The 23673-nt window shown below is 39.5% G+C and overlaps 2 protein-coding genes across 4 annotated transcripts in view; one reads left to right on the top strand and one right to left on the bottom strand.

The window, feature by feature from the left end:
- aspn (asporin (LRR class 1)) overlaps positions 1–16223 on the bottom strand; it is a 42167-nt gene extending 25944 nt beyond the window's left edge. The window contains exons 1-3 of the mRNA XM_060835137.1: positions 16002–16223; positions 8938–9186; positions 3274–3386 (exon numbers count right to left, since the gene is read on the bottom strand). Coding sequence (XP_060691120.1) covers positions 3274–3386; positions 8938–9178 — 354 coding nt within the window. The 5' untranslated portion in view covers positions 9179–9186; positions 16002–16223. The remainder of the gene's footprint in view (positions 1–3273; positions 3387–8937; positions 9187–16001) is intronic.
- cenpp (centromere protein P) overlaps positions 1–23673 on the top strand; it is a 348905-nt gene that overhangs the window by 228252 nt on the left and 96980 nt on the right. The window lies entirely within an intron of this gene.

Raw genomic sequence — 23673 nt, 5'->3', positions numbered from 1 at the left:
AGACCACCAATTTTGGTGTCATCTACAAACTTACTGACCTTTCCTCCTATATTCACAACCCTACAGCCTGGCTCTCTACTTGGGTTATGTTCATGCATGGTACCCAGGAGAGGGAGCATGCGGTGACTGCTGCCACACCTCGGCATTCTATGACGGGTGAGTACCACAGCCGCTGGTGTGCATTGTCTTCCCTTCCCTCAATTTAAATTCAGGAAATTGATTTGATGATTTTATTTGTATTTCAATGCCTTATTAAGAGACTATTGCTCATCAATTTGGTTTAATTAGTTAATATAGCTATTAGTTGACTCAATTGGTCAGTTGAAGGTGAGGCATAAAAATGGGGCCTTGCTCAAGAGTCCACACCTTCATCAATATGAATTCAAGTGGCTGGTGGAAAACAAGACTCGGGTTGCTCAGGTGACCAGAACAGGGGACATGCTAGTTGACAGTAGAGTGTGATGAATGATACCATTTGAAGTTTCATGATGTGCCTCTGTGGATGTCCAGCTCATGGCCAGAGCCATCTGCCGTCTTAGAAATGTGGTACTCAGCCTTTGGTAATCAATGATGTCCACATGGTTCAAGTATCCTGTGGAGTCCTGTTTAAACTGATACCCATTAGGACAGAATTTCACATTATCCCTAGCTCTCAAATCTCTGGGAACCCCAACCCCACAGTTTGAACCATTTTATAGAAATTCCCTATTAACTTTCATTCTGTGTGGAGGTGTTTCCCATATGGCAGCTGATGAACTCTCTCCATTCCCTTGCCACCATCAATCATCTGGATAAGTTGTGACATTTCATCCTCCAGTCCATTACTGGTGATGCTAGTGACGGCTTTCTACAACAGAGTACTCCCCTTTTCCATTAAGGATTTAAAACTCAGTTGCACATAATTTTCTGTTGCTTTACAACTTTACCGATGCTTTACAGATGTAAGATGCTTTACAGACTTCCAGGCTGTCTGTATCTTCTGTGGCCTTGAGGAGTCCATGTTCCATGTATGCACGAAGGGTGCCTTAGGTTACAAGCCTTTTTTCTTTGTTTGTTGGGGTGCTACTTAAATTTAATTTGCACTTAAGCTCCATGCTCCTGATCTTTGGTCACCCATTGCAATGGGGTTGCAGGCAAGTCATATCACCTCATAGCCATAACTGGTTTGGCTAAGGAGGAGTGATGGGGGTATTAGACCTGACTTCTTGCCTCTCTTCTACTGTAATGTCCACACCTGTGTGACTTTGGAGAGGGAACATGTGGTGTCTACAAATACACTTGAGACCTTCCATGGCTGATAAGCACTGCGGGAACTGAAGTTTAATGAATCTGTTCTGAGACTGTTCTGAGTTGGTCTTCTCACCCAAATATAGGGACACTAATACTGCGCCAGAAGAGGCCAGAGCTAAAATATATTGTCAACTAGGCAAATTGCATTTCAATTTTAATTTTCTAAGTTGAATTTGAAAATTTGATTTTTGGTCCAGCACCTCCCTAAGGTTAGTGTCTTGAGTTAATCAGTTAACATGGTTATTTGTTTTCATTGGTTAAATCAGATATTATAAAAAATGGATACTTCTCAGGATTCATGTGGTTGGTCTTAAAAAAGGGCCTGGGCTGGAATGATTAAAATTGAGGGTATGTTGGGTATTGGAGGAGTTGACAGGATGTTGTCAATGAAACTTGGTCATGTGTGTTAATAGCTGTCACAGCCAAAGCCATACAGCGACTTAAAACCAAGGTGCTCAGGCCCAATGGTATCTGTGTTTATAGGGATGGCTCAAGCATGCAGTGGATCTCCTCTTCCCCAGCTTATCTCATGTTGAGCTCACGACCTGATATTTACCTAGGAACTCTTCCACAATATGAATAATTTTGCAGAAATTATTTTCATACCATTTCACTCTGTATTGTGGAGCTGTTGCACACCGTCCACTTCGTCACCCTTTTCAACCATGGTATTCTTTCTTGCTGGTCAGACGTGAGGGCCCTCAAAAAGAGATTCTGTCCATAAGAGCCTCCCTTTCATCATTAGGTGCTTGACATAGAGGGTGTTGCATGTAAGCTCCCACATCATCTGTATTATTTTCAGCCCTGCAAAATTGGTTTCCACATGGTTTTGGGTTGCTGAATGTTACAGCCCTTCTTTTGTTCACTGAAGGAGCTGTTCCTAAACTTCTGGCCTTGCTTCAGTCTCCACCACAGCATACTCCTTCTCCTGATCTTTGGCCACATAATGTAGAGAGTGGCAGACAGATTAAAGGAACTCCTCAGGGGCCTGTTCCTGAGCCTAGCCAAGGTGTTCGTTCACAGTTCAAAACAATGTACTGTGAGGATGCCATTAAATCCAACAGTGTGACTGTCTTCCACAATTACACTTAAGCCCAGGTATCATTGGGAAGGCAGGACATAATATCTGTTGGCACCCTTGAGAGGTCTTCTGCAGTTTATGGGTACTACAGTCCATTATCTTCCACAAAACCAAATTTTAATTTAATTTTGTAATTTTCCTTTAGTGTTTATTCATTCACATGCCCCTTTTAAGAGCCTGTCAATGAGCTAATTAATGAGGTCATTGGTTCTTTTTAGGTTATCAAAACGTTATATACGGTGGAATAGCTTTTGAGATACAACGGTAGTGTCCCTAACTCTCGGCTAAAAGGCTCTGGTTCAAGCTCCAACTGCTCTGGAGGTGTGTCATAACGAATCTGATAAGATTGATTAAAAATATCAATAGACAGTTTGGACCTTGGGCTGTAGATCTGTAAGAATGTAGATGTGAGAATAAAGTTTCTGTTGAGGCAAGTTCTGCGCCTTAGTTCCTGATTCACTGAGATCCGTTTAAGTTTTCTGGTCTTTTTATTTGGGTTTCTCAGGCCAAAATGATCTTTAAAAAAAATTGTCAAAAGAAAGGTACTCAATATATTTTACATATCTTACGGTAAAACTGTTTTCTATGATAAAATTGGTTGACAAACTCCCTCATCCACATTCCACACTCCCACCTCCATTAAAACTGGAAGTGGCAAGGTTGGGATCAGGTTTGAAATATTTGAATTTTACCTTCTTACATGATCCAAGGTCATACTTATGGTTAAAATTACTCCTGTGTCTTCAAAAAGTTAGGAAGTCTATGTTCTGTTAGCTAAATTACTATCAACAAGGTCAATAATGCTCCTCATCATTCATTCAATTCCCATTACTCCATTAAACAAACTGTACAATATAATAAACATATGAATATTGAAAGAATAATTAAAAGCACTGACTTACATAGAGCAAATGCAGGTTCTTTAAATCAGTTTCTTTTATTTCAGTTATTCTGTTGTTTTGCAGATCAAGCATTACTGTGTCTTTTGGAATTTTTGCTGGCACTGACTTCAAACCTAGCTCATTAATTGAAAAAAAATGTTAGACTTAACCTGAGATCTTCATGCAGGAATAAGCGACTGCAAAATAATTCAAATGTTCAAATAGCATCCATTTGGAGAGAAATCACAAAATATTTTGGGAATACCTTTTGTCTGATTTATTAAGAGTACCATTTACTTTTAATATAAACCTGACAATATGCTGGACAAACTCATTGTTGCTATAGGCACATTATCTTACTTGAACAAAATATTTGAGTATCATGCATGCTGAGCAAAAGTTTTTACGATGGTTAGTGCTAGACTTGTTATGTCCACTATATTCTTACTGCCAAAGAAAAAGAAATGTAATAGCTGAGCAAATGTAACTAACATTTTAACATCTCTATCATAATTCTAATCCTAAATCTTGCTACATATAAGTAATCAGTAATTGGTATTCTGATATAATTGTACATAAATATGATTGAATTTATGAGTAGAGAAAGGGGTAAATTTTATACTATCTCCAGAATTGGGTTGGCAAGTAGGAGAGTTTTGAAATTGAGTGGTATGGTAGGCATAGTCATGATCGTTGTCTACTTTCTCCACTGGCATTTTACCAGTAGCATTGAGAAGGAGTTAAGCAGCGCACGCATCATTGGAATAGTTGAGGCCCTTAAGAAGCCAGTTATTGACTACTTAAAGTCTGGTTCATGCTGGAATTGATGCTATACCCGTCAGAGAAAGTGAACCCAGAACATGTGGCATAACATCTGCCAATCCCAATCTGGGACCAGCTGAGGAACCCCATTTGGACTGTAGAAATTATCAAATATTCCTCAAGACAAACTTCATAAAATAGAGAGAGAAAAGCAATGCATTTTACTAAAGGCAAAACTCAAATGCTGGGCACCAAGCACTGTACTTCAGAATAAGCCATAATTCTTTACTTTATGAGATGTATTGTCACCTAGAAGAAGTAGAATAGAAAAGCCATTGGTGGGAGTAACCTCAATGTAATAAGAAATAGCAAAGATTCTAAGTGAGGGATAAACCAACAATGGCTAACAAGGAAGTTAACAAGAGTATTAAATTGAAATAAACAGCATATAAGGAGACAGATGTCAGCAATAGCCTGAAGACTGGGATAAATTCAGAATCCAGCAAAGAAAAGACTTAAAAGGTATTAAAGATAAAAAATAAACTTTAAGGGCAAACTAGCAAGAAATATAAAAACTGACAGTAAGAGCACCAACCAGTTCCTCTTTACCAGGGACATGCAGTCCGTCTACATGTCCATCCCCCTCAGGGTGGTCTTTGGACTCTCCATTCTACCTGGAAAGAAGGCCAGAACTCTCCCTACCCACCACCGTGGCCCTCTGCCTGGCAAAGTTCATCTTCACTTTGTGCAACCTCTAATCTAATTCCTCTCACTTTCTTCAGATCAAAGGTATGGCTGTGGGTACCTGCATGGGCCCCAGCTATATGCCTGTCTCTTTTTGAGATGTGTGCAATATTCCTTGTTCCAGTCCTAATCGGACCCCTCACCCAGAACTCTTTCTCAGATGTATCGATACTGTCATTGGTGCTGCTTCTCCCTCTCATTCAGAATTGGAAAATGTATCAATTTTGCTTCCAATGTTCTTACCTCCACATGATCCATCTCTGACTCCTATCCTCCCTTCAACATTTCTGTTCCCATTTCTGGGGATCAGCTGGCCATCAGTATCCAGTAGAAACCCACCAATTCCTACAGTTATCTCGATGATACATGCTCCCACCTTGATTCCTGTAAAGACTCCATTTCATTCTCTTAGTTTCTCCAACTCGTCATATCTGTCCTGATGATACCACCGTCTGCCTCGGAAATGCCTACTATTTTCCTTAACTGTACATTCCCCACTGCCTTGGTTGACGGGCCTTAACTGCACTTATGTCCTCACCCCTTGTCTTCCTTCCCACAGTTCCCTTTATCATCACCACACCATGAACTTCTGCATCGAAAGGATTATAAGCTACCATTTCTGTCACTTCCAGCAGAATGCTGCAACCAGAGACAAATTCCCCTTGCCTCTTTTTCCACAGGGATCATTCCCTCCTGGACACTCTGGTCTACTCCTCTTCTATTCCTAATACCTCACCACATTCTGATGGCATCTTCCCTGAAGGCCAATCTCTTTACTTCCTCCCTCCTCACTAGGCCCCAGATTGCAGGTGAAGCAGCAATTTACCCACACTTGATTCAATGTAGTCTGTCTTTGCTGTTCACAGTGTGGTTCCTCTATACTTGGAGACAAAATGCAGACTGAGTGACCACTTTGCAGAACATATAGATTCCGTAACAATGATCTCAAGCTTCCAGTTGCCCGCCACTTCAACGTGCCACCTTGTTCCCATGCCAACATTTCTGTCTCAGGCCTACTGCAGGTGCAAACTTGAGGAACAGCAATGCATTTTCCACCTGGGGACTCAGCAGCCTCTCTACATCAGGTTGAATAATGCCGATGTTTTCTTCAGTACAATGACGATTTTTTTTCCTAGCTGCTATCAATTCTGATAAAGAGTCATCAAATTTGAAGCATTAACTCTGCATTCTCACCATAGCTGCTGCCAGACCTACTGGGTTTTGGCAGCAATTTCTGTTTTTATATTAGCTAAATGGTGATAGATTAGGACAAAGGGAAAGTAGAATGAGACATAGTATCCTTGAACTCCAGTGGCTGAAAATAAGCATGTGGTGAAGAAGGCAAATGGTATGTGGCATTCATAGTGAGAGGATTTGTGTATAGGAGCAGAAATATCTTGCTGTAACTGTATAGGGTTTTGGTAAGAGCATGCCTGAATTATTTGTGCAGTTTCAGCCATCTGAGGAAGGATGTTCTGGCTATTGAGGGAGTACGAGAAGATTTATTAAACTGATTCCTGGAACAGCAAGACTGACATATGGGGGAGAGACTAGATCAGGTAGGACTATATTCACTGGAATTTAGAAAAATGAGGAGAAACATATAAACCTGATAGAAACCGATAAAATTCTGACAAGTTTAGACAACATAGTTGCAGGAAGGATGTTTTCGATGACTGCGTTGTCCAGAACCAGAGGTCACAGTCTCAGGATAAGGGGTCAGCCTTTTAGGGCAGAGGTGAAGAATTTCGTCACCAGGGAGTGGTGAGCCTGTGGAATTCTGTGCCACAGGAAACTGTTGAAGCCAAAACATTAAAGGCTTTCAAATAAACTGTGTTCAAAAAGGATTTCAAGGTGAAAGGATTTGTGGAGAAAGTGGAACAGGATACTGTGTTGATGTTTAGCCATGGTCATATTGAATAGGCTGAAAAGGCCAAATGGACTACTCCTATATTCTATGTTTCCATGGCCCTATTGAGATTGAAAACAGGGAGTTTATAATATATAATAAAGAAATGATGCTTATATGAATAAATATTTCATTTTTGTCTTCACTTCAGAGTATACACAAAGCATTCCAATAATGCTTGCAAATCAGGAGGTTAACGGAATAGAAGAGCTTGATGAAATTCTAGGAAACAGTGTTGAGCAAACTTATCAAGCTATTGACTAGTACCCCAGATCAAATGGATTTCATTCAAGGGTTGTAAAAGAGGTGGTTAATGAGTCGTTGGTGTTAATTTTATGAAAGTCGTTAGATTTTGGAAATGTTCTCCAGAATGGAAAGTAGCAAATAATTTAAGAAAAGAGCTAGGCAGAAAAGAAGAGACTGTAGGCCAGTTAGCTTGATAACTATTGTGGAGAAGATGTTAGAGTTGATCATTAAGGAGTGTACCCAGATATGAAAAGTTTAGAGGGATATCGACCAAAAGCAGTCAAATGGATGAGATCAATTTAGGAAACCTGGTAGGCGTGGATGAGTGGGCTAAAGGGTTAGTTTCCATGCTGAGTGACTCTTAAGATTCTATGACATTGATGCCTTTTAGGGAAGAAAATCTGCTGTCCTTATTTGGCCTGGCCACCAGACCCACAGCCATGTGGTTGACACTTAACTGCCCTCTGGGAAATTAGGGATGGGCAATAAATGCTGAAGATACTTTCTTACTCTGGGATGAAGTTCGTCAAGCTGTGGTGATTTTTTTTTCTATCTTTGATGCTCTTAGTCTCTCTAACACCATTTTCCTGCTAATATTAATTTATTTTTTTCCCCCTTCTCAGTAGGTCCTGCCTTCCCCCCCATATTTTTGGCAGGTTATTTGTGTCTTTCTTTGTGAAGGTAGAACTAAAGTATGAATTCAATTGGTCTTCCGTCTCTTTATTCCCCATTATGAATTCCCTGTTTCTGACTGTAGGGGGCCTATATTCATCTTTACTAATATTTTTCTCTTCACATACCTATAGAAGCTTCGAGAAGTTATGTTATCTGTGAGCTTGCTCTCATAGTTGATTTTCATTCTCAACTAGTCCTTTTGCTGGAGTCTAAACTGTTCCCAACCTTAGGTCGGTTGTTTTTTTAAACTAATTTGCATCCCACTTCCTTGGATTTAATACTAATTTCCCTTGTTAGCCATGGTCTGACCACAGTTCCTGTTTATTTTATATATGCCAGAATGGGATGAATAACTTTTGCAATTCATCCATCCATAGGTTACCATTACCTATCTACTATTATCCCTTTAAAATTATCATAGTTAGCTTGTCCCTTATACCATGATAATTTCCTTTATTTGACATCTAGACCCTCATTGAAGAGTTATACAACACGTATCTCAGAAACTACTCTCTATATTATTGAAGAATTCTGCCCTATTGTGGTCACTGTTCCCTGATGGATAACTAGATTGTCAATTATTCCTTCCATGTTTCCACATACAGTATCAGTTCTTAGCATTTTAGTCTCCATCAGAATCTTCACCAAAGATATAACAAGAATTGGGAATTCATCAGTATTTTTTATGAATGGATGATTTGCAAGAAATCTGGTTTGAGGACACCAGAAAGTATTGTCAACGTGATAGGACATTGCAATTTCTAACACTGTGGATTTTCCTTGAATTAACATAATAATGATGCTTTATCCACTGCAGTTATATATTTCTCTAATATTAGTGTCTCTGTATGACAAACAATTCGTTCGATGTTCTACTCGAGAGTACCAGATATCCATAAAATGTATTGAATAAAAGTCAAAATATTAATTATAGGAAAATGTAGGGATTAAATAAAGGATCAAAGAGTGTGGTGCTGGAAAAGCACAACCGGTCAGGGAGCATCCGAGGAGCAGGAGAGTTCACATTTTGGGCGTCTCTGATCTCCAACATCCACAGTTGTCACTTTCTCTTTCTTAAATAAAAGATCATTGAATCTTGTTACAAATGAAAACAACCATCCAATTTTTGTTCAACGTAAAAAACATTAAGCTTGAGAGTTCATAGAATACTAGGAGAAAGTGAGGACTGCAGATGCTTGAGATCAGAGTTGAGAGTGTGATGCTAGAAAAGCACAGCAGGTCAGGCAGCATCCATGGAGCAGGATAATTGACTTTTTGGGCATAAGCCCTTCATCAGGTTCATGGAATACCATTTTTTTTTACAAGGGCTAAACTGTAAATTAACTTACCAGCATCAGAGCATTGGACTACCCGTAGTTGGCACACACATTTTGAAGGGCATGTGAAAAATAAGTCATCGAAAGTGGTTTGTGGGGTTGGTGTTTGTTGTGGTTGAATGATGTCAGATGTGTTTTGGGGAGGATCCTGTAGCATAAAATCGTGCTCAGCCAGGAAGTGAAGAAATTCATTCCGACGTGATGGTTTCGCTGAACTCAGAGCCACAATGGATAGAAACAGAAATGATCTCATATTGAATCCTAGATGGTAAGATTTTAGTTCAACGACAAGATGACAAATAACAAAACAATATTAGAATATTGCCCATATTAAAACATGGTTTGTTATTTTGTAGCTATTCCTGAAAAGTAGTGATTACATTTAATAGTTCAAGATTTAAATCAGATTCAGTGAGTGTTCCACATAATCAGTGCAAATTAAGCAACTTAAAATGATAATCAATCTCATGAATCACCTTTTCTTGATCTTTCAGAATTTAACAGCTAACCTTCCTAAACTTCTGCAATGACCTACCAGCAAATGCATGTTCCCTTCCTATCCATTTTCTGCCTTCAGTCAAACTTAGTTTCTCTAGTTCATTCTTCCATTGAGCATTTTTCTTGTAACTTTTTCATTGAATGCTGGAAATGCTGCACTTTCTTATTATCTCTCAGACAACTGCCCAGAGTGCAAACTTATGCTTTGATAAGAAAGTAATGTACATGTTCTGTGTCCCATCCCAGTGTATTGTGTTTGTTGCTAACTTTGTAGAGATACAGAGATGTTGTCCTCGTAGCATTGTCACTGAATTAGTAATGTAGAGATTGAGGTAATGCCTTCGGTATGCAAATTTGAATCCTACCACAGCAGGTGGCAGTATTAAAAGTCAACTCATTATCATGAAACCATTGTCGATTATAAAATCACTAATGCTTTCTGTGAAGATTAACTGCCAAATTTTCCTGTTATGGCCTAAATATGATTCTAGACTGCCCCATGAAATAGCTTAGCAAGCCATTCATTTCTATTAAACCACTAAAATATTTCAAAAAAGGAATGAAACTGAGTGGACCACATGACATTAACCTGGAAATGACAAAGGCAAAGTCCTTCTTACCAACATCTAGGTCTAAAGATGCTGCACTACATCACTCATATATAGTCAGGTTGGTGTTGTACTGGGAACCCTCAACAGTCACTCCAGACCTAATGAAGTCCTATGGCATCAATTAAGACATAAGCATGGAAATATGCTGTTGCTTACTGCAAAGAGATTCCTCACAACTCATAAATTCACACTTCTTCAGATTGAACACCAGTTGAAGGAAGCACTGGGGATGGCAAATGATTTCAATATCCATCACCAAGAGTAGCTCGACAGTACTACTACTGACAAAGAACATAGGTAGAAGGTGACAAAGGAACAAACAACCAGGAAAAAGATATTTTTGACCTCATCCTCACCAATGTGCCTATCCCAGATGCATCTGTCCGTGATAGTGGGAGTGACCATGGTCGTTGAGGATAACCTGCAGCAGTATGTTATGCAGCAGTAAAACCATGCAAATTAGATAGACTTCTAACAGATCTAACAACTTAAAGTTGAGCACCTTGAAGCACTGCAGTCAATCAACAGGAGCAGAATTGTACTCAGTCACATTCTGAAACCTCATGGCCAGGCATATTCTCCTCTCTACCTACTTCACTTTTGACATCAAGCCAGGGGATCAACCATGATTCAATGAAGAGGGCAAAATTGCATGCTAGATATTGCAGATGTATGCTGGTGAATTTGCTGCACTGCCAGCCAAGCTGTTTCAGTACAGTGACAACAATCAACAATGAGGGGAAATTATCCAGCTATAGCCTGTGATCAAAAAGCAGGACAAATCTAATCAGCTAATTACCAGACCATCAGTCTACTTAGTCATCAGTGAAGTGATGGGAAGAGGTCATCACAATGATATCAAGCAGCACTTGCTTTTCAATTACCTGCTCCCTGACACTTAGTTTTGTGTCTTGCTAGGGCTACTCAGCTTATGACCTCATTACAGCTTGAGTTCAAACATTAATAAAAGAGCTGAATTAAGAGATGAGATGAGAGTGATTGCACTTGACATCAATGTTAATTTGAGCGAGTGTCGTATGAAGGAACCATAGCAAATCTATATCTTACAGGAATTTAGGAAATGTCTCTGTTGGAGTCATACGTGGAGCAAAGGAAGATGGTTGTAGTTTTTGGAGATGAGTCACCTCAGCTCCAGGATATGTTGCAGGAGGAGTTCCTCAGAGTCCTGAGCTTTGTCAGTGACCTTCATTGGCCACAAGATCAAAAGTGAGGATGTTCACTCATGTTGAACATCATTTGTGACTCCTCAGATACTGAAGGAGATCATGTCCAAATGTAGCAAAACCTGGACAATATCCACTTGGGCTGACAAGTGGCAAGTGACATTTATAGCATACAAATACCAGGCACTAACCATTTCCAACAAGAAGGAATCTAACCATCACCATGTGACATTATAATCATTGTATCTCATACTATCAACGTCCTGTGGGTTATCACCAACCAGAAACTGAACTAGACTTGCCACTAAAATACTGTAGTTTCAAGAGCAGATCAGAGGCTTGGAATCCTGTCACCTTCTCAATCCTGCCAACTACCTACAAGGCACCAGTTAGGAGCGTGTTAAAATATCCTCCAATTGCCAGTATGACTGTAGCTTCGACAGTACTTGAGATGCTTGATACCATCCAAGTCAGTGCCACTTACTAGATTGTACCACATTGACAGGCACACACTAACTTCATCATCATCAATTGGTGGCAGCAAAGTGTCCCATCTATAAGACGCGCTGCATAAATTCACCGAGGCTCCTTAGATAGCACGTTCCAAACTCTCAAACACTTCCATCTAGTAGGACAAGGGAAGTAAATAAATAGGAGTACCAGAACCTGCAAGTTCTCCTCCAAGTAACTTACCATCCTGACTTAGAAATATATCGCCATTCCTTCAATGTCTTTGGGTCAAAAAACTTGAACTCCCTTTCTAAAAGCATTGTGGAGGTACTGACATCAAATAAACTGCAGTGGTTCAAGAAGGCAGCTCACCACCATTTTCTCCAAGGCAACTAAGGATGGGGAAATATTGCTGTTCTAACCACTGAGCATACATCCCACAAATGAAGAAAAAGATAAGATGAAATGACAACATTGGCATATAGATCCATTCTGTCCTTAAGCAGGAAACCCCAGTTCCTGTCACTTGCCATCTCAAATCCCTTTTCCATGTACGATCTGAGCTCTCTGTCTTTGGTCGTATGCACTTACAATGTTACTCAATGCATTTTTTGTGATCTCTGTGTTAAGCACTTTAAAGCCATCTCACCTTAATTACTTTCAGATTTTAATTGGAGCGTTCATTTTCTATTTGGCAGGCAATCCTGGCAATGTGGTATGATTGTGTCAACATATTTCAGGGTGGTGCAGGAAAAACTTAAAATGAGCGCTACATCAATTCATTGTGGGGTCAGCATCTTCAAAGACAAAAAATGTTTTGTTCTTCCATGTTTTTGGCTCACTGGAGCATCTTCTGATTTGTTGCTTATATCTGCGACCTGGAGCCTCCATTTTGTCACCCATTCTCTGTATCTTGTAAATGTCTTGGTGTCTGATACTCCCTTTACTCTTAACATTGTGCACCTGTAGTACCTCCACTTTCAATGATGAGTTTGTATCTGAAGCATCAACTTTTCTGTTCTTTTCAAAAATGCTGACTTAAAAGCTGAATGCTCGACATTTTCAGTTTTGCTTCCACATTTTCAGTCTCTGCAATTATTTACTTTTAAAATATCTCAATAATGCTCTATTGCATTTTCATTAAAGAAAACAATATCATCTAATGCGCAGTAGAGTGCATGACTTCTTGCATGTAGGTATCATAAAAGATGTGAGGTAATGCTGCTTTGCGGTCATGCCTTTGATTCAGGGTTGGAGTTGCATTTGCAAAAAGGGATTTGCCATACAGTCTCTCTTTTATTTGTCTTAATGTTTACGTGACTGTTAACCCTTTGATTACTGTTCTGTTATCTCAAATTTGGGAAATACATCCACTAAATTTGTTCCGTAAGGAATAGTTTTTCAGAAGTGGTTTAGTGGTTCAGAAGAAACCTTATTTATATCATGGTTTTGCTTCCAGATAAAATAATTCCCAGTTTGAATGATGATTGACTTGGAACACAAAATAAAGCTGGTTAGTGTTAACTAAATTCAGTGCTTAAAAAAATGGAAATTAATCACTGCCTTTTTAAGGAGCTGTTTACTGAAGAAGCTGGTACTGAAGGACAGTGTTCCTATTTCAGAGCATTGTGTATAAATTCGAAAAGTAACATTTTTTCTCAGAATTTTGCATTGAAAATGCTTTTTTCTGTTTTAGAAATATCTCCTTTAAGGAAGGGGAGAATAGTCGTTCCCTTTTAAGAAATTAGTTGGCTCTGTCTAGCGAAAGCAGCTGGTGTGGGAGCTCTCCTGTCTATGAGCTGGAAGACCCAGCATTCAGCTTGTTAGCTTGAAAGAGCCCAGCCACTATTGCAGGTGAGGCAGAGTGTATTGGTGCCAATCCCCAACCTGAAGAAGTGGATCAGGTTAGTAGCAGGAAAGATATCTGTCTTATCAAACCACCTGCCAAATCTAAACGTATCAGTTGACTCTAAGATGATCAACCAGCACTTTATGTGACCTTGTGTAACATGGGAAAGCTGATGTCTTTGACATGCATTCAGTTTTTAATGGATAACAAGGAAAAGAGCCGAAACAAAAACAGAAATTGCTCAGCAGGTCTGGCAGCATCTGTGGAGGGAAAGCAGAGTCATTTTGGGCCCAATTTTGTTTCAGATTTCAAGCACCGTCAGTTGTTTGTTTCTTATTAAGTAAGAGGACTGCTCTGGTACCTGGGGGCACGCTGTAGTCAGATGCTATTTTCCTTTGGATGGGAGAGCAAGTCATTTGCTGAGTGTACTGACACTCAGGGGTAACATTCTACTTCAGCAGGAGTTCAAAAATGAACCATATTAAATTATGTTTTATGCACTCTGCCTGATCTTTCTTTCCTTAAAGTTAATGGAGTAGAAATCAGGTATCCTATATAATCGGGATCTGATAATTGGGTGAACCTTACAACCCTCCTACAGTTGAAAGTCATCCTTCTCAATTTTAGAACTCCTCAAGGAAGAACCTGAAAATCAATGACTATTTATTGAGGATGTTGGACAGTAAATACAAGATTAAGTTTACTTACTAGAACATTTGTTTGAAAGGTTTGTCAATGGAGGTTTGACCATTTTTCTTTGAATTAAAAGCATCTGATTGCTACTGAAAGTTTAGTGAGAGAATGCGAAGATCTGGAGTATGCAAGATAGAGAAAATAACAACTATTGGACTGAAATTTAAGACAGAGATGTTAACATTGTAAAAATTGGTGTTACTTGGGTAATCAGTAAGTTATGTCATAACAAAGTATGACAATATAAAATAAATAGATGCCAAGTATTTCATAAGAGGTTATAAATTCTAACTGAATTAGTTTAACTTTGTTGGCAAAAACGTAAGCATTCACTGAGGATTATGATGATGTATGAGTATATTCAGTGCAAACGTTAACTAAATTAGTTTCAATCTGTTAACCTTCTATTGCAGTCACAGTTAGATGTCTCTTTCATTTTAAGATGTCAGCACATTGCATAATATTAACAGAATATTTCAAAGCAATTATGAATATTTGTTGTCTCAAATACATTTTTGATTAATCTAACTTCCTATCTGTGAGAATATTGTCATGTTGACCGATCCTAATACATTAATGCTTCTGCAATTAGAAATATCTTGCTCCAATTGTTTCCAGATAGTACTTATAGTTGAAAAGCACAGTTTATACTTTTCCCCTTTTGAAAACTCATGTAGAAACTGGTATCACCCAATTGGGCATTGTAATTTAAACTGTAACAACTCACTTAAAAAAAGTCCTCATTCTGTCTGGCTCACACCCTCGCTCTTCTACCAATTATCTTATAGACTATCCAAAAATGTACTTTAAGCAATAATAAAATACAAAATTTCATTATCACTTGTCAAGAAAGAGGTTTTTGTTGGTGTCTTTTTACTAAGATATTTTTAGGCATAACTTCCAAGAGAAGCTCAGAAGTAATAGAATCCCTACAGTGCGGAAGCCGGCCAGTAGACCCATCATCAAGTTCACACTGACCCTCCAAAGAGCATCGCACCCAACCCTTAGTTTATTCCCGTATTCCATGACGAACGCAGCCAACCTACACATCTTTGGACACTGTAGGCAATTTACCATTGTCAGTTCACCTAACCCGCACATCTGTGGACTGTGGGAAGAAACCAGAGGAACCTCATGTAGTCACAGGGAGAATGTGCAAACTCCACACCGATAGTCGCTTGAGGATGGAAGCGAACCCTGGTCCCGTGAGGCAACAGTGCTAACCACTGAACCACCATGCCACCCTAATGTGGTCATGTATCCAGCACTATACTCTCGACTCTGATCTCCAGCATCTGCAGTCCTCACTTTCTCCATGTGTTTTGTGCAGTAAGTGGTGTTACCATCTAAGAATCATTCAAGTGTAAAAATGGACACTATTTTGCACTGGGTAACTGTTTCAATATTTATATTCAACTAATTGGAAGTCATTTCAAAATTTAGCAGAGTTTTGAACGTAAAATGCATCTAAAATAACTTGCTTATCCATGATCAAATAGTTTCTCACTAACAATGAATAAAGTTTAGGATCCATTTGACTTGCAATGTTTTTGCGAATGAAGAAGATTTTCACAATATGCATATTTGGTATGTCTGGATGTTCAAATGCTCTTTCAGGAAATTTGACTGAGTTTCACAACCAATTATTAATATATATTCAAGAAATAAATGGAAAATTGCAAAGCACAGCTTGAATATCTGAATTCAACTTTACCAATCAATATTTTAAATAAATTTTAGATGTACATTAAAAAAATTTTAATGGTAAATGTTTTTGAAAATTGTACATACCTGAGGCAAGCTTAGATGATACTGCTGTTGGTAAAAAATCTTGCAATTTCACGTAGATTTTTATTTCAACATCAGTTATGCAAAGAAATCTGTGGAAATTAAAGCAAATGGTACTTATAATTGAGAAAGAAATGTTCCTTTATATAAAAGAAGGATCCTTTCCAGCAGTCAGATAATGTTCAAACAGAAGTGCTTATGGATCGTCACTTCATGCAACTCCCAACCAAACATCAAAAATGCAATTTAACTGCTCATGTGTTTCCCATCTGCTTTTGAAACTGAGCCAAAACATTTCTGTGGATTTCTGGATGGTTTCTATAAGAGCTGTAAAATCCTGTGGTTCAATGTTGGTGATTTTAAAAAAAAGATGGCATCCAGCCATTCTAAGTATTATTGTTATAGGTACAAATCCTTCTGACCAGCTGCAGTTAGGACAGAAATCTTAAGTAGTTGCTGTACCTGTTTACTTTATCATTTACATGTCTAGGTGCATATGCACTTTATATATTTCATAATTATCTATGGAAAAGATTTCCATGTTAATGTAACTGTCATGCAATTTGTTTGCATATTTACTGTTTTGGAGTCACTGTATTTCTTTGCTGTAACCATCCAATTTTTGTTTTACCCAAGTATATGCAATAAACACGATGAAAGCAATGTATTGCACAAAACATTGAAAATAATTTATTTGAAACCTTAAATACTGGATAAAACTTGTTAAGTAAATGAGGTAAATGGGCCTAAGAAGAATGTCATTTACATTGCTATCTACAGATAGGCTGTAGTTTATTTCTAATAAAAAGAGTGGGTCTTGGAGCACTCTGTAAAAGAGAGTAATGGAATAGCTTTACATTGATCTTTAATAGAGTGGTCCTTATTCCCATGTACGAAGCACAAGCCATGCCACAGAAATACAGTAAGAAATTGTAATTGTGGAATAATTATGGTATTTGTATCATTGACATTAATGAGTGAGGTGCTGGAAGACCGGAGGTTGGCTAATTTGGTGCCATTATTTAAGAAAGGCTCTAAAGAAAAGCCAAGGAACTATAAACTGGTGAGCCTTAAGTCAATGGTGGATAATTTGTTGGAAGGGATTCTGAGGGATAAGATTTGCATGCATTTGGAAAGACAAGGAAAGCAAAGTCAGCATGGTTTTGTGCGTGGGAAGTGGTGTCTCATTAACTTGAGTTTTTCAAAGACGTTACAAAGGTTGAAGAAGGCAGTAGATGTTGTCAAAATGGACTTCAACAAATTGTTTGACAAGATTCCAGATGGTAGACTGGTTAGTAAGGTTAGATCACATGGGGTCCAGGGGACCTAGTAAATTGGATACAAAATTGGTCAGAAGATAGGTAATGAGAATGGTGATAAAGGGTTGCTTTTCAGACTGGAAGCCCATGACCAGGGTGTGTCACAGGATTCGGTGGTGGGTCAGATGCTTTTCATCTATTTAAATGATTTGAATGTGAATATAGGAAGTTTGTAGATGACACCAAATTAAATGGTGTAGTGGACAGTGAAGAAGGTTATCTTAGAGTGCAATGGGACCTTGATCAGGTGCACCAGTGCGCTGGGAGTAGCAGATAAAGTTTAATTTAGATAAATGTGAGGTGTTGCATTTTGGTAAGGCATATCAGGGCAGTTAATGGTCAGGCCCTGGGGAGTGTTGCCAAGAAAAGGGACCTGGGATGCAGGTGCATAGTTCTTTGAAAGTAGAGTTGCTAGTATACAGAGTGGTAAAGAAGGCATTTGACACACTTGCCTTCATTGGCCATAACACTGAGTATAGGAGTTGGGATATCATGTTGCGGCTGTACAGGACATTGGTGAGACTGTTTTTAGAATATTGTGTACAATTCTGGAAGGATGTTAAAATTGAGAGGGTGCAGAAATGATTTATAAGGAAGTTGCCAAGACTGAACAGTTTGAATTATAGGGAGAAGCAGTATAGACTGGAGCTTTTTCCCTGGAGTGTGAGGTCACCTTATAGAAGTTTATAAAATCAGGTGGAGCATGGATAGGGTGAATAGCCAAGATCTTTTTCACCAGGGAATTGGAGTCCAAAACTAGAGGGCATAGGTTTAAGGTGAGAGGGGAAAGATTAAAAAAGGACCTGAGGGGCAACCTTTTCACGTAGAGGGTGCTGTGTACATGGAATGTGCTTACAGAGTCATTGGTGGAGATAGTATAATTACAACATTGAAAAGGCATCTGAATGGATGTATGAATAGGAAGAGTTTAGAGGAATATAGGCCAAATGCTGGAAAATGGGACTAGATCAGATGGGATGCCTGGTCCACCCAGATGTGTTGGACCAAAGGGTTTATTTCCTTCCTGTATTATTCAGTGTGCCAGCTGTCACTGCCTGTGGAGCATACCCTGGTTCCATCTGCTAGCCAAGGTGGAAGCTCAAAGCAGTGAGCTGAAGGTACTAGGTACCAACTCCAACATGGAAATGGGGAATGTAAGTTTCTTGCATGACAGAACAGAAAACAAAGTAAATGAGGCAAGGGTATGAACTAATGAAACGTAAAAGCATGCAAATAGGGCTAATGCTACTCACTTGTTAGAATCTAATCTTGTTGTTCAAACCTTGGGTAGAAATTTCTATTTTTCCTCAATGTCAAGTATCGAATTTTTCCAATCATGCAATATTTTCCCAACTGACTTACCATTGTCCACACCATGAAGGAGCTGGGAATACTTAAGCCATGTCCCGTCATCTGATTCAGACTGAGTATTAGTCTTTAAATCTTTTTAAGGTTGCCAAAGTTAATATTAGTTAGGTTAATTTTGGTTTCACTCGCGAACTACTGTATTCCACACTGAGATAAAATATGCAGAGCAAGTGGTCGAATCTAAATTGGTTTACTTAACATCAACATTGTTATTTTGTATTCCTATAGAAATTACTACATGTGGTGCTACCCACATTTGATGGGATGGGTTTTCTTTCAACTGATCTCTCTGTTTTACCCTATTCTGGCAGAAAGCTGCAAGTTTAATTTCATAATCTGAACTGTCATTCCACTTCAATTCCTCATGCAAGCTAAGTATTTGGACGTGTGTTCTAGAGAAGATCTTAAGCTAAAGCTATGTCTGCCTGTAATACTTATTGAGATGGAAATTAGGCGCCTCAAGACACTACTGGAATAGCATGCTGTCTCTCATGTCCTTCCTCAGTTTTCTCTTTCTATCACTGCTATCAAAAAAAAAGTTTGTTCACACATAATTACTGACCAGGTTGCATGGATGTCTTGGTGACCAGAGCATGACTGGGCTAGCCAAATAAATACAGTCGCTTACAAGTGTTGGCCAGAAGCTGGGAATTCTGTGCTGAATGACCTGTACAAACTAGACCACTGTTGTCTTGAGCTTTGTCCACCACACAGGAAAATCATGATTAATCTGATTATTCTATATTCCTGCCTGTCCCCAATACCCTTTCACCCCTCTGCTTATCAAGAATTCACATACTCCTATCTTGAAAAGATTCAAAAACACTTTACTTCCTTTTGAGGAAGAGAGTTCCAAAGAGAGTCAAGTAAACATTTCTCTGCATCTCCTTTTTAAGTGGGTGAACTTTTGTTTTTAAACAATCACAAAAAATTATAGATTCTCTTAGAGGATGGAGGATCCTTTTAATATCCATCATGTCACATCCCTCAGGATATTATTTTTCAATTAAGACTCAGCAGAGGTAGCAGTACAGGAGTATACAGTCAGGAGGGAGGTGGTCTAGGTGTACTCAATATTGACTCTGGATCCCCTGACTTCGCATGGCATCAAATCAAATATGGGTAAGGAAACCTCCCGCATATGACCATGTATGGCTTTATATTTAACAACAATGAGGATGTTACTCTGAGTGGAGGACTTCCACCACCAAGAGTGGCTCAGCAGCATCATTATTGACCAAGGACATAGCTGATAGGCTGGCTCTACACAAGGTAGTAAGAAAACCAAAAGGGGGGAAGACTAAATTTGACTTTGGGAATAATTATTCATCTGTCTGCCACAGGTGCATCTGTCTCTTAGCAGTATCAGCAAGAGAAATGGCCTTGATGAGAGAAGTACCATCTTGACATTGAAAATACCCTCCACAATTTTGTTTGACACTATCACCATGCTGAATGAGATAAACTTTGAACAGATCTAACATCTCAAGGCTGTAGATTCATGAAGCCATCAAAAGCCTTTGAATTAAACACAAAGACAATCTGTAATCTAATTGCCCAGCTTATTCCCCACTCTATCATTACCATCATACCCTGCAGAAGAGTGTTGTTATGAACCAGATCAAATCCCTTTCAGATGTGTTGAGGAGATAGCCTCGACCCTAACTTTTGTTTAAAGACAAGTGTATGTGCTGTGTTCCAGCTATAATTTGATCGGTCACACTACTCGGCTTTAGGCAAAACTCAATTTATTCTTACACCACAGTTAAAATATAAACAAAAGAAAGAAGAATTGGTCTAACTTAAACTCTATTGGAAAACTTCACAGAATAATAGATTATTTAACTGCTCAACAGCAACTGTTACATTATAGTATTATATCATAAACAAACCCTTGGCAAAGGCAAATTCTGCAAAATAGATTGCTTCACATGCAATGAGAGTTCAGGAAGAAAGAGCATCAAGAGAAAATTCTGGCAAAGAGAGAGATAATTCGTGAATTGCTGGAGAAGGGAGCGATGTATGGCAGTTTCAAAACCCCCACTGCCAAAAGCTAAACCCAGGTTCTGTGAAAGCATGACTTGACCCACTTGTGCCACTTCCATCGTTCCAAACTTTTTGGAAAAACCCAAGACTTCGCAAGCTGTTTACTCGATTGGCTTGGAACAGACTGATCAGCCTCAACCTCCCTTCATGAAAGAAAAAGGAAAAACACACCTCTTAAAGCAGTAGTATTGTCCCAGCATACCAATAGCAACACCAGGCATGCCTACAAATGAGGTGTCATCGGTAAAGTTACAAAATAGGTCTACTTGCATGCCAAAGTATATGCAGCAAACAATTCCACAGACAGCTTATCAGATTTAAACTGTGCAGTCCTGTCACATCGAGCCATGAATGGTGGTGAACATTTAAATAACTCACTGGAAGAACCCTTCACTAATGGGGAAGCCCTTACATGCATAATACCCAGCACATCATTGGAACAGATAAGACTGAAGCATTCACAGTGGAAGTGCTGAATGGATGATCCATCTTGGCCTCCCAGCATCATAACCTACTCAGTTCACTCCACTCCACTCTTTAGATTACTTACAGTGTGGAAACAGGTTCTTCGGCCCAACAAGTCCACACTGACCCACCGAAGTGCAACCCACCCAGACCCATTTCCCTGCAATTTAGCCAGGTCAATTCACCTAACCTGCACATTTTTGGACTGTGGGAGGAAACCGGAGCACCTGGAAGAAACCCATCCAGACACGGGGAGACTGTGCAAACTCCACCTGAGGCGGGAATTGAACCCCGGTCTCTGGCACTGTGAGTCAGCAGTGCTAACCACCTTGCCGCCCAAATATATATATATTATATAGATATATTGCTGTTAAGAAACAGTTGGAGGTGCTGGATATTGCAAAGGCTATGGGCCCTGACAACATTCTGGCAATAGTACTGAAGACCTGTCCAGGACCTGCTGAGCTCCTAGCAAAGCTATTCCAGTGCAGGTACAACACTGGCATCTACCCAGCATGTGGAAAATTGCCTACATACCTCCTGTACACCAAAAAAAAGCAACAAATCCAACATGGCCAATTACCACCCCATCAGTTCTATTTTCCGTTGCAGAAAGCATCATCGGCATTTGCTCAGCAATAACACAGAGATTGAAAGGTTGATTTGGTTTGGCAGTCTGTCTCCATGTCATAACTGTATATTAATCTTAGTTTTTACATATTTATATTAAACCCTTTTGTGACACAGAAGACCTCTTGTTTCATAGGGAATAAAAGTGTTTACAAATAGTGCCTGCTAATTGATTGAGTGCAAAGCCCACTGGTAATTGTTATTACAATTCACTATGGAAAAGTCAGCAAAGAAATGATTCGTTGTCTTTTCAATTGATCTTCCATTAACATATGGAAATAAAAGCAGCTGTATTTTCATCGTACGTTGAACTGAAGACAGTGCCTAATCTGATTATAGCTGGAAAATTACTGACTGTTGCAATGAAAAACATTTGTCAACTACTGTTAATACATGTACAGAATGAAGTTTGGCAGTTTCTCGTTCGATCTTCATAACTCCATTAGTAACTTAACTTGAAAACCTACACTTGTAATGGGCCAATTTGTAAGCTCAACTTTCTATCTTGGTATTTGGCTTAATCCGTGTTTTCGGCTGCAGTAACTCATACTGAAGAGTTAAGCTCTCTTTTTAAACTTCATGTTAAATGGCTCCTTTTAAAACTCAAGTAGCTATGAAAAAATCCATGAGGGAAAGTTTTTTTTTGATTTGATTTATTGTTGTCACATGTACAGTGAAACGTTTTGTTTTGCATGCATTACAGGCAGATCATATTGTACAAGAACATACAGATAATAGAGTGTTTAGACAGAGCAAGGCATACAAGTTTACAGCTGCACAGGAGGTGCATAAAAGCAAGATCAACATTAGATTTGAAATTTGAGAGGTCCATTCAGCAATCAGGTAATAGTAGGGAAGAAGCTGTTCTTGAACCTGTGTTTAAGCTTCTGTATCTCTGTCTGATGGAAGAGGTTGGAAGAGAGTATAACCTGGTGGGAGAGGTCTTTGATGATGTTGGCTGCCTTTCCTCAGCAACGAGAAATGTAGATGGAATCCATGGATGGGAGGTTGACTTGTGTGGTGGTCTGGGTTGTGTTCACAACTTTTAGTTTGGGGCATAGCAGTTGCTGTACCAAGCCATGATGTACCCAGATAGAATGCTTTCTATGGTACATCTGTAAAAGTTGGTGAGGGTCCTTATGAACACGTTGAATTTCCTAAGCCTTATGAGGAAGAAACAGCGTTGTTGTGCCTGCTTGACCATCGCATACATTTGAGAGGACCATCCCATATTCCCAATTCCTTCGTCTCCGCCGCATCTGCTCCCAGGAGGACCAGTTCCAATTCCGAACAACCCAGGTGGCCTCCTTCTTCAAAGACCGCAATTTCCCCTCAGACGTGGTTGACAATGCTCTCCACCGCATCTCCTCCACTTCTAAGTCCTCCGCCCTTGAGCCCTGCCTCTCCAATCCCCACCAGGACAGAACCCCACTGGTCCTCACCTACCACCCCACTAACCTCCAGATACATCATATCATCCTTCGTCATTTCCCCCACCTCCAAACAGACCCCACCACCAAGGATATATTTCCCTCCCCTCCCTTATCAGCGTTCCGGAAAGACCACTCCTTCTGCGACTCCCTCGTCAGGTCCACATCCCCCACCAACCCAACCTCCACTGCCGGCAACTTCCCCTGCAACCGCAAGAAATGCAAAACTTGTGCCCACACCTCCACCCTCACTTTCCTCCAAGGCCCCAACGGATCCTTCCATATCTGTCAGAAATTCACCTGCAACTCCACACACATCATTTACTGCATCCGCTGCACCCGATGTGGCCTCCTCTACATTGGGGAGACAGGCCACCTACTTGCAGAATGTTTCAGAGAACACCTCTAGGACACCTG

This window comes from Hemiscyllium ocellatum, chromosome 14, assembly GCF_020745735.1.
Source record: "Hemiscyllium ocellatum isolate sHemOce1 chromosome 14, sHemOce1.pat.X.cur, whole genome shotgun sequence".
NCBI lineage: Eukaryota > Metazoa > Chordata > Chondrichthyes > Orectolobiformes > Hemiscylliidae > Hemiscyllium > Hemiscyllium ocellatum.
The sequence above is the reverse complement of the archived record's forward strand: the minus strand, read 5'-3'. Positions and strand labels throughout refer to the sequence as shown.